Below are 12,290 nucleotides of genomic sequence, written 5' to 3' on the forward strand. Positions count from 1 at the left end.
TGATGATGATATTTGATGATTAAAATGAGACCAAACACAATGCAATTCGCATTATATTTACTAAAATTTACTTGTTTAATTCACGATACAGTAGAACCTCGATCATCCGAACTGATCTGAGGAACACTGTAGAATTCGGATAATCGAGGTTTTACTAAATCGTCAATTAAACAGGATAACTTGATTCGAATGGTGTCGTGTTTGGTATCAATTTATTCGGAAAAATGCGAGAGACACAGATATCGGTGAAAGTTTCGTCACTAAATTTAGTAAAATGAAAAATTGACGAAACCTTCCCGGATACCTACTGCAGTATCGATGACCATGGATCTTTGGATGTCTAAAAATGTTCGTAAACCTCCAGAATAGTGTGCAATCCGTTTAACAGATAAAATAATTTCGAAATGGTCCATCGATACGGTGTAGGACAGATTTCAGAGTACCGTGAAACCGTCCGACTATTCCCAAGAGACGTTCCATCTCGCTTGCACTCTCTGTACATTCGCTCGCTTTCCTTTTCATTGTTCGCGCTTGGTCGAGACTGACCCAATTTAGCAACAAAAGAGCAAGCGAGATGACGAAGTGTTATATAAGATTGGTCAATCTATACTGTTATACATACATATAGCGTACTTTAGTTAGCGGTAAGGTGTGATTTATCACACCATATACTGAGATTGATTTTGCGTGTCAACAATCGGTGTTTTTAGGGGATCTTCTAATCTTGAAACGTGAATTTCAAACTATTCTTTTTCTACAGAACGTCGGACAAAAAACAAAACGATTGAAGTTACACTGTGATTGAATTTCAGTAAGATCAATATATTGATGACTTTTAAATCTCTGAAGGAAACAACTTGTGTTTATCCATTCTGTCGAATTCACTGAAAACACAGCGAAATTTACGCCACGTCAACTCGGTAAATCACTTTGTTTGTGTACTACGCACGAAAAGTAAAAGTGGTCAACTTGTTACGGGTTGGTGCTCGCGTGTTGCAACGATGTTGTGGTTCTTTCGAATCGTTCGACATCAAACTTGTATCCATTTAACACGTTAACTACCGTGTAATGCCGAATTTAAGTGATGACGGAAATATTTCAGAATTTCGAACTCTACTTTCCACGCTGATCGATCGACGAAGGTGCCAATCTTGCTCGCTCATTAAACAAATTGCGTCGATTTTGTCTAACTTTACTGGTCGCTCGATTCTTCTTTGATATTTTTCAGTTGTTTATTAGCGAATGTAGCAGTAACAAACTGCGGATATTTAAGTGCTGGGTAAAACGAAAAATATATTGTTACTCCAAAACATTACAAAGACTTTGGTAGGTTTAGCGTTAAATTAACATACGTGGACGTTTCAGGAAATGATCGGCCGCGCGTGCGTGATTTATTAAGCGAGGAAAAAAGTAATTACGACAAAGGGAGGTGACAGGCGAAGTGAAGAGCGAAAAAGGTGGCGAATTAGTTTCCTAATGTTCGCGACGCAGCGGGAGCGTCTCGGAAAGTTCCCTCGGGCGCGAGATGAGTTACAAAGTAACTCGGTTCTACCTCCATACTGTCGCGGGAACGAGAATTCGGTTAAAAATGGTTCACCTTACAGGAGTTATACTTTCAGTTGAACGAGATTTCCGTGTGACGATGCGAGAGCCCCGCGCAACATGCACTTGCCCGCACGAGCAATTTCACGACACAGGCCCTCGTTGCATACAGACACACACACGGACACCGTGCCGCCCATGTATTGTATGCCAGTATGTGAGGCGTGTTATGAAAAAGTCATTTTTGCCGGATTCCATCTCGAGCTCTCTATAGGACCTGTTCACGTATCGCGAGAACGCATACACAAGCGAGTGGAACAATCATGGAAGGTGCACGTGCCCGGTTCAACTGACGCGTACAGTTTTCTGTACGTTTCTGTGCAGCTATCTTTGAATTCCATGAGCAACGGGGATGAGAGTACTACTACGTAGCTGTAGGTACGCGACTCTCCACGGTGCTCAACCATAAATTTCGATTTCTATCGCAACAGGAGAGTATTCGATTCTCCACCCGATGATCTATGCTCCCGGCAATGTAATGCACCTAAAGCAGCCGCAACCAGAAAATCCATTCCACGCAGCTGAGAAATCGTGCGAACACCGCATAACTTATCGTTACCGTATTACCCACTGGTTCTCGAAAGTATCGCAGTTCTGGTTTATCGCCGTTTATTTCGCCTAACGAACGATTTCCTGGTGTCGGGCCAACCACGGCCATGGGAACGCGAGCATCATCTTCTCGGCTAATTATTTATGGTAGAAATCGGGGAACGTAAAGCTGCGAAACTTTTTGATGGGCTCTGGTTTCAACAGTTCCGTCGGAGCTCGTTGCATACACAGATCATTGTGATTAAGTGAAAACTGTTCGAAGTAAATGATTTTATAATTGACTGACTGTAATATTCTGTACTTTGTCGATGGATGAGAAGAAGGTGTTGAAGTTTGAACCAAAAGAATTTATTATACTGTTTGAAATGACTGGAAAGATTGTTCGTTTCGATCCGGATTCAATTGGAATTCGCTAATCGTAATTCGAGGGGGCATCATTATACTCGAGGCATGATAGCCAGACTGCGCTCGATATCCAAATCCGTAAGATATTAGGTGGGCCATGAGCTCGTGCCATTTATGGCAATGCTAATTTTAGGTGTACATATTAATATTTGTGATGTTCCACACAGTGGTTGAGAAGTCAGTTCTAGTGCGAATTAATTATTGTGCGAGGAAAAAATTGACATTTTGTGTAAAAATTACTTTTAAATATTTGAGTAAAGTAAATGAAACATAATTAAAATACTGACTACTTGTTTATTAATATAATAATTATTAATCTAATACTACATTCATTAACATTTTTTAATAGCCTTCCAACTCTTGCGGGTTCAAGTTCGTGAATGTCAATCTCATTAAAGGGGAATACCATGGTAGATTTTAACCAAGTCTCTCTCTCTTATTCTTTGACAGAAATCTATCTTTATAATTATTGCCTATTTTCCAAACGTTTCTCAATATTTTTTATAAAGTTCTCTAAAATTCCTTCAATATTGTGTCCGCTCACATTCCTTCAGGTAAAAATAGCCTCTAGTAATCCACTAACGCAATCCTTTTCGTTTCAAATTCTTCAATTTGAACCATTCTTCGAACAACTCTAAGCGGGTGATCCTAGATACGTTTACTAAAATATTAAAATAAAATGATAATGGGATTGCGGGGGATCGCGTTTTCTCTTTGCCGTTTATAGAGATGAAGTAAGCTTTCAAATTAAATACTTCGCAACGCGTGCAAATGCGTGCATGTAAAACTTACGACATTCTAATAATTTTTCTTAAACAGTATCAGTTCATAATATAATAATCAATAATATCATACATATAACAAGATACTAACACAATTTATGCACACTTCAAGAAAGAAGTTGTAGCAATTGACTAACGCAGAAAAACAAAATGTGGTTACTGGAATGTTGACAATCTTGCCAACAATAATACGGTGATGTGATTTACTAATTTTGCTTTTGTTATTGTAGTATACATATCAAACTATCATACAAGTATAAATTTTAACAGATTTACATTAGTTTAGTTTTGCAGTAACTTATTCGCGCTAAAACTTAGACCACACTGCGTTCCCTTACAAACTGTGGAATAATGTGATTGATGTCTAGTGCCACTATCTTCCCGGTTCATGCGAATAAAGACGATATCCAATATGCAATATTGCAATACCTATCAATGGTGCTTTTTATGAATTTTGATAACATCGCACTTCTTCAGTCACACACTTCAGTATTAATACTGGATCGAACGTTCGTTACCTCAAGCAAGTAAAATAGCACACATGTAAATTCTTTTTAGATTCGCGCCGCGATTAATTGAAAACCGACAGCAGGCAGACTGTATTAGCGTATTTTACGGCGAATAATCCGATTGTTACGGCGAAGCGTATCTTGAAAATCAGTTGGTCCAACTCGCCGACGAAATAATTAATAGTTTAATTTAAGTCCTCGCGCCCGGAGACACGAATGCGCGCAAATATTTGCGAAAAGCGGCGCCGATTGGATTGCAACAGCGGCGGCGGGCAACGGGTTCTGATTTCGATTCGGCTTCGGATCGATCATACGTTACAGACGAATTAACGAAAAGCCGTGCCGTAGGGGGGTGCGCAAGGATTACCATTATTTTCGCCCCCGCGCGAGCGCGAAACTAGCAAATCCGCTCTATCGTGCAAATATTCGCTTCCCCCGTATAACCGCCGAATCATTTGTTCGTAAATATTGATACGTGAAAATCTCCGGACTTAATGAGGCATTTCGTGTTTTAATTTTTCCCGATTCTCCACGCCCCTTGACACCCGATAGCGTCTATATAACCCTCTCTCTCCCTCTCTCAATATCGCGGAATCCTGGCACGCGACAATTTGCATTTAATTGGCTCGTGATTCACCCCGCGGATCGATTAACCACTTTTAATCGGAATCATTGAAAAACAATTAATTGCTCCGATAGCTTCATGCCGCGGATTAAACCGGCCAACTTTTTAAACGGCCGAAGAATGGAAGCGGTGCAAAAAGGACCGCTTTGTTGCTCGAGAACCGCTAATTAACGCGCGGAAATTTAATAACCGTATTGTCTGTAGACAGTTACCGAACTGTTTTCGGAAACTTTTAGACGAATATTCCACTCCTAATAGCATAATCCAATCATTTTCCGGAGTTTTTGTTCCAAAGATTTTTAAGCTTTTTTGTAATAATGCGATCATTAGGGGAATTCTATTTTTTAATAGATCTCCTTTACCCATTCATTTGTTGTATGAAATTAAAAATCATCTCAATCATCTCAATCAATAAATGTTTTCATGTAAACAAATATCAGAAATGTCGTGTTTTCTAAATTGTATAGTAGAGAATGCAGTTAATATAACAAACGAATTCACACCCATGAAACCTGCAGAATCTTTGTTTTCTTTGAATATGAGTGGAAATACCAATCCCGTGATTAAAACGCGAACAATGTCAGTGCACGACAGGTGGTTCACGTCAAAATCAAAACTCAACTTGCCTTTATGAACGGAGGAGAAACGGATTATTGAATTCGTTTGTGAAACGTCGTACTAATTAGCAGGACAACAATATCCGAAATCTTCGTGATCCTCCGCTCTGGACTCTATTCTGTCAGCATCAGGATTACCATGACTACCATTGTCTATTCGAACAATCCCCCGTAATTAATTCGGAACGTTTTCAGTGAAAACTATGACAAGACTGGGAACCGGCAGACAAGAAGTCTGATAAGAACACTTTGCCATTCTGCGACGGTCAAAATTCTTAATCGCAATTAATACGATTATTATAACAATGTCCTTCAGCACAACAAAAATCGTGACAATAACTGGAATATTACGTTGCACTGGATCATCATTGTTAAACTGCGGATCTTTATGCTTTTATAGAACTTTTACGGATTTGCAATACTAAAAATGTAACACGAATAAAAAAATTTTATAAAAAAAAATTTAACCGACTTCGAAAAAACTCACTAAAAAATGCACTAAAAAGTATGAAATAATTTCCATTTAATTTATGTGAATACATACGAACTTAAATACAATACAATCTTTTCGGAGGAGGCGCAAAAATTAAAAACTTTCCAAATGACAGATGTTGCTGATTATGATTTCATTGGAATTTGATGGACTTGGAAATCAGTAGGTGGGAAGAGAAGATACATTAATATGTGAAAGCATGTAGAAGAATTTAAGGATTTTCGTAATTTCCAGTGTCGAAAATTTTCAATTTTGCACCGCCTGCGAAACGATTGTATTTTATTTAAGTTCGTGTGTATTCACATAAATTAAATGGAAATTACTTCATACTTTTTAGTGCATTTTTTTTAGTGCGTTTTTTCGAAGTCACTTTTTAGTGGAACGAGCAGAATTTGTAGAACACCGTTGCATAGTTTTTCGGTCTTATTGGTTATTTGCAATAAAAACCGCAAAGAATGAGAAAATGCTAAATTTGCTTTCAAGGGACCAATCGGGAGACATACCTTACAAAATGCAGAAGGTTTCGTCCTGATTGGTCCATCCATCTCGGAGTAATCGGTAAAATAATTCATTTTTCGCAAATAAAATCGTAAGGAATAAAAAGAATGCAAAATTTTTTTCACGGGACCACCCCGGGGACATACTCTACGATTGGTCCATCCATCTCGGCGTAATCGGTGAACATATAGAAAAAAAAATGAAAAAAAAGGCACATACAGATCGAATTGAGTAACCTCCTCCTTTTTCGAAGTCGGTTAAAAATGTAGAGCTTCTCGGAATTGTTGAAATTAATCGATTTATCGATCGCCCGCACAGTTTCATCGACGATCGCGTGTTTCGTTGAATGCATGAAAAGCAGAGAACAGGTTTATCCATGCTTATGCATCGCGCTGCAGTTTAGAGCACGCACTCGGAGCACTTCGGAGTGAAAAAGGTAAACAGCCACCGCAAAAAGCTTTTTATCACCAAAGGTACACTGCGCGGCCGAACAAAAAAAATCTTAATATAAACCATATCAAAGTGGAAAATTACAGTCTGTGTTTTGCGATCGATAGCACATGCCAGATGGATCGTTCTTTATTAACGAAAGGTGAGGTTGGAGGGGTTGGTGTTCCAGCAGAAAAGCCATGGAAAGTTTCGAATATGCATGGCTATGCAATTCGCGGGATCCCTGGGGGCGCAAAAGTTGGACGGATAAAAACCAAGCGTGAAAAGAAAGAAAAGACGAATGACGAGAGGGGGGAATAGAGAGAGAGAGAAAAACAGAGAACGAGTGCAAGAAAAAGAGAAAAAAATGTTTCGCGCCGCTAAGCGGTCGAAAATTCATTTTCATTCGTCTACCGGAGGACCGAAAGTTTCAGAAACTCCACGAAATAAAAAGATAAATGCAATTCTGATTAACACGTTCGCGACGGCGGCGCGGCGCATATTTGCCAATCATGATTCCTCGATTTGCGGAAAAGGGAAAAATAAATCTAGGTGGCGAGTCCCCTTAAATCTATCTCATTTTCACTCCGAACTCTCGAGACAGTTTATGCACATCCATAACTGCAATTTATCGGCACGCAAAAAATTCTGCAAGCTGTTTAATCTACCGAAACATTTAAATGTGCAATCGGATAAAATGACATAAAGCAAAAAAATTCGTGTTCTTAAATAAAAACAAACATGACGATCATTTCCATATTTCAATGTCATGAAATAAACACAATATTTGAATTAGATTCCATCATGTAAAGAATAAAACACGACTCGATTATTATTTAAAAAAAAAAACACTGGATTCTTGTAATTTGTCATAAACTTATCTTCAAAAACACCCGTAAAACCGCTAAAAAACTAACCGTTGAGAAAACAGAATTTTCTCTGACAAAAATCAATGTTCGTAGAAACTAATCGACAGAAAAACCGTTGAATTTTCTCCGACAAAAGTCGAAGTTTGTGGGAATTATTACAGTTTCGATAATGAGGTTTTTCAAATGAAATAATATGTCTCTCGCGAAGGAGCAGCTTGAAATAATAATCGATATACATACGTGACACGGGAACTTTAAAACCGTGTTTCCTTTTCAATTCGAACTTCCTCGGGTGTTCTAACAGGTTACAAGAATCAGAGTTTCCCTCTAAAATAGAAAATATGGTAGAGGCGACTCCCCAAGGATACGATGAAACCAGCAAATCTCTTTTGGAGTACATAGTGCTTTTTCCCGGCTGTTATCTCTTCGTAACTACAGTAAATCGAATCTATATTGAACACGTACCGCAATGTTTTCTCATTCCGGTTTATCGAATTTTAGCGTATTTTATTGTCGGTTTATATGAAACCAGAAAACAGCTATACACTTCGTCCGAGCAAGATGAATAGAACATTAACAATCGGATCCCGGGGAAAGTACACAATGAAGCTTCGGATACAACAGAAAAATATTTGTCGACTTTTGTTTGAAATAATTATCGGAATTTTCCCGATGAAAGGAAAATAAGAACGATGTACAAACGTCGAGACATATAACGGAAATGTTTCATTTCAGATCTTTTCTTCTACAACTGTTGAAATTATAAAATTACTTTGATGGAAGCTTGAACGCATTTATTTATTCGGGAATGTATTAAAATACAAATCGTATAAAATTGATGTTCTATCTAGTGTTAGTAGGCTTTTCATACATGAAACATTAAATTATGAAAGAAACGAAGTCGTCTGATGCAATTGCAACGACAAAAAGGAAACATCCTGGGAATTCCCTATTTCTTGCGTTCATTTACATCTGATTGAATTTACATTTGAGAAAACGGAGTTTAAAACAGCTTCTTCATAAAATGCGATGACTAACGTGAAAAATAGTTAAAGACATGTACATTCTCGGAGTAAACATTATTATCCCGCATTGCAGAGTAAACTTATCAGTCGATGCGACATAAAACGATAAATTGAAAACAAAAAAAAAATTAAGTAAGAACGTGAAACGTGTCTGAAGTCACGACCAGAATTTTCTGCGTGTCGAATCGTTCGACAGAGCTCCGCCCAGTTATGCGAGACATTCCGTATTCTCGCAGGTAAAACGTGCCGCGAACTGTGGAAAAGTATAACATAGCAAGACAGAGAGAGAGTGTCACGTGCCCGCTTCAAAAACACGTGGCTCGCCGGCACAGCGCGGCGCATGAAAACAAGTTCACGAACATCATTCTGAACAGGATCAATGCCACGTCCCAAACGTACATGCCAGTTTAACGAGCGAACTGTACTGACACAGTTAGACTCGCCATGTTTACGCATTCACAGTACACGCCGCAATATCTCGAACCCATAACAAAAAGATCGATTAAGTTTCTCCGTACATATTTTCCTCTTTTTCGAACGGTCGTACCACGAAACGATTCATTTACATGTAAAACGTCTGAACAAAGCTTTCCACAATAACTTTTTATATTTATTATATTTATGAGGAAAATGTAGAAATGAAAATACTGCATTATTTTCAACTTACTAACATTATTTAACCCTTAAAATGCTGTATACTTTTTGGCAACACTAATAACGCTGTGGGGTCCTCGAGGGACCCCACGTTAAAAAATTGTAGAATTGAAAATAAAAAATAGATATGTTTGATATATGATCATTGATATAATTATGGTATAAAAACATAAAATTAAATTTTATTCTCTTTACAAAAAAAATTAATACATCAAGATTCTAAACAATAGAATATACTCTTCATTCGTTATGGTCCAAGCAACGTACAGTTTTCTTCTCTATTATTTCTACTCTATGATCTTTGCAGATGAACATCCGACATTCTTCACAAAGAATATTTACTTCTCTGTCGCTAGATTTTATCTTATCTATAATCGTATAGGGTCTCCTGGAGAAGCCTAGTATGTTTATAGCTAAAAACAAAACAACGGTAATGTTTTTAGAATCGACAAATCATCCACAATACTTGACGATGAAAAAAGAGAAAATACATAAAATATGAAAAATTACAAACAATTACTTACAGAGTTATCAAGGAAAAATACTTTCTGGGGTCCCTATAGGACACCACTCAGGATTTTAAGGGTTAAAAAAGAAGCATATATCTACGTACATCTGGTATCTACAATTTTTATGAATTACGAATAAACGACATGCACAGAATTAATTCGATTCTCTTAACTGGTTTCGGTTTTCTGTAACTGGTGATACGATCGAAAGTAGGGTGATAAAAGAATAAATCGAAAATGAAGAATAAAATGTTGTCATGCGAGGCTTTATTTTCGAGAAAATTGCATTTCAGGAGCTTCATGGTTTTGCATCACATGTTTAGAAGATATTGAAGACCTAGATTATAGAGAATTAAGTAGTGTAGGTCTCTTTCAATTGTACAACTCGCAATTTGTACCTCCAGTTCAGAGTAGGGCAATAATCAACTAATATTTAAAAATGACTAATAGTCTTTTTGAATGTTAGTCATAGCAAAATAGTCATTGGTCAAAACTTTTTGATTAGTTAGTGATAACTAGATTGCGGATTCTATGCATTTATGATAAAAATGGGTAGCTCTAATTTATGACAGTAAAAATATTTGAAGAATTTAAGCATACTACCATATAATTTTCAACCTATTAAACATATTCAGCAAGAAATTAAATATTTAGTTCATCCCAGCTTGTTGTAATTCAGGTAGAAAGTTTTTATTTTGCATAAAGATCCGCAGTCTAGTGATAATTAAATGGCAAATAGTTAGTCACAGCTCTAAGTAATCGTTAGCTATTGCTTATTAGTAGGGGTGTGCGAGAACCCGAAATATCGGGTCGGGTCGGGAACACGAAATTTTTTCGAGATCGGGACGGGTACCCGAAAATTTCGAGATTCTCGAATTTATCGGGATTCCCGAAAAATTTCGAGAACCCAGTAATCATTTATATTCGGTTTAATGAATACATTCATAGTTTCGGATTTTTTATTCTAGATGTTTTCAAAAATTGAAAGAATGTTGTCCATCACGAATTCTTTTCAAGAGTGTCTTATGTCATATTCTCGAAATTTTCGGGAACCCGACCCGACCCGACTCGATCTCTTCTCGACTCGTCCCGACCATCGGGTTCCCGATATTTCGGGTTCTCGCACACCCCTCTACTTATTAGTGAATTAGTAGTCGATGATCAGATATCAGTCATTATTGTGCGATTAACATACATTAATATTATTAATTAGTTATCACTAACTAATCAAAATGTTTTAACTAATGACTATGTTGCTACGACTAACATTCAAGAAGTCATTTTTAAATATTATATAGTTGATTATTGTCCTACTCTGCTCCAGTTACCGATCACCCTGCATACAACGCTGGTCATGAACGTGTTCATTGATGTTTCTGAAAAATACTTGTATGTACAAAGATCAACAAAGATCGTAATAATTAGACACAGCATTCATAAAAAAACTTTCGACCTGCTCAAATTACTAAAGATATATTCCTTCGTGGAAATTGTTTTTTGTACAACCGTCGCAGACAGTTTTTATTCCGTACAAACATCCGCTGTCTAATAATAACATTCGTATCATCCTAGATCCAGAATCGCAGAAATATCGGCGATCGGAGTCGCCGCGCCGGTTGACGCTAATTGCTCGGCGGCGAGAAAACGAGTCCAAAGAACGACTCGCGTCGGGTCTCCTTCTAATGAGAGAGGTAGTTTTCAGACATCGGATAATAAACGGAGGTCGCGAGGGCCAACAAGAATGCTGGCGACGCTCGGTCTCAATAATGTAACGATTAAAAGCGCAATAATGCGGAGCATTTAAACAGCCGATGAATAGCGGAGGAAAACGGCTGCTTATTGGTTCGGAGCGAAGTGGGACGCACGCGAGACACAGGTGTGCGAGAGAGAAAGGGGGAGTGAAAGAGGCGAGGCGAGGAGAGAGAGAGACAGCTTGAACACGTGACACGTGAAACGCACGCTTCGCTAAAGTCACGCGATTTCTTTCCTACGGGAATGGAACAGGACTTGTTCCCGATATATCAAAACCCAGTAGAACATCGAACAAACAGCCCCAAAAACTAAAAAAACCACACAAACTAAATTTACAAACAAACCTCGTGGCAACTTCCTATTAAACAGCGAACGACCAACAGGACCCGATAACCTCAAATCATCTTGAACTATACAAAATATATAATAAAAAAATACAGTATTTAAACGAAAACGAAAACGAGCAAGAAAACGAAAAGAGAAATAAATTTTTAAAATAGTTGAAAGGAAAGTGGATGCTAGCGGAGCAAGTGTCGGAGTCATTGCCGACTACATAGTGTCGAGAGACAACAAAAGTGAAAAGAGGAGAAAGAGAAAAGGAGATAGAGAGTGGAAGAGAGTGAGAATGGTTCTGTTTCGGTGTAAAACGCTTACCTCGTGCGCCCGGGGATGATGATGAGAGCAGTGTCGGTGCTGGAACATTCCACATACATGGTCCACACTACACACCACGACAATAATGACGAGCGGCAATATAACGGTGCCGCATTGCATCTTCAACCGCACTAGAACCGCCATCACGGACGACACTCGCGCTTCGAAGGCATGACACATACTGAGCGCGCTCGCCGACACCGCGCATTTATATAGGTGTCGCGGCATCCAGCGCCACACCACTCACGTTCGATACCTCGAGGACGGCAGACGCTCTCTGCTGTCACCCCAATAACTCCTTTGAGAGTAACCTGCAAA

The 12,290-nt window shown here is 38.3% G+C and overlaps 1 protein-coding gene and 1 long non-coding RNA gene across 3 annotated transcripts in view; both read right to left on the bottom strand.

Annotated features, from left to right (window-relative positions):
* LOC143209121 (uncharacterized) overlaps positions 1–11,966 on the bottom strand; it is a 41,576-nt gene extending 29,610 nt beyond the window's left edge. The window contains exon 1 of the long non-coding RNA XR_013009051.1: positions 98–11,966. This is a non-coding gene — a long non-coding RNA (uncharacterized LOC143209121). The remainder of the gene's footprint in view (positions 1–97) is intronic.
* Positions 1–12,290, bottom strand: part of Invadolysin (leishmanolysin-like peptidase, invadolysin) — a 139,890-nt gene that overhangs the window by 121,835 nt on the left and 5,765 nt on the right. For both annotated transcript variants that reach the window (XM_076424402.1, XM_076424401.1), the window contains exon 2: positions 11,973–12,283. In XM_076424402.1, coding sequence (XP_076280517.1) covers positions 11,973–12,200 — 228 coding nt within the window. In that variant the 5' untranslated portion in view covers positions 12,201–12,283. The remainder of the gene's footprint in view (positions 1–11,972; positions 12,284–12,290) is intronic.

The sequence above is a fragment of the Lasioglossum baleicum genome, chromosome 5, assembly GCF_051020765.1.
Source record: "Lasioglossum baleicum chromosome 5, iyLasBale1, whole genome shotgun sequence".
Classification (NCBI taxonomy): domain Eukaryota; kingdom Metazoa; phylum Arthropoda; class Insecta; order Hymenoptera; family Halictidae; genus Lasioglossum; species Lasioglossum baleicum.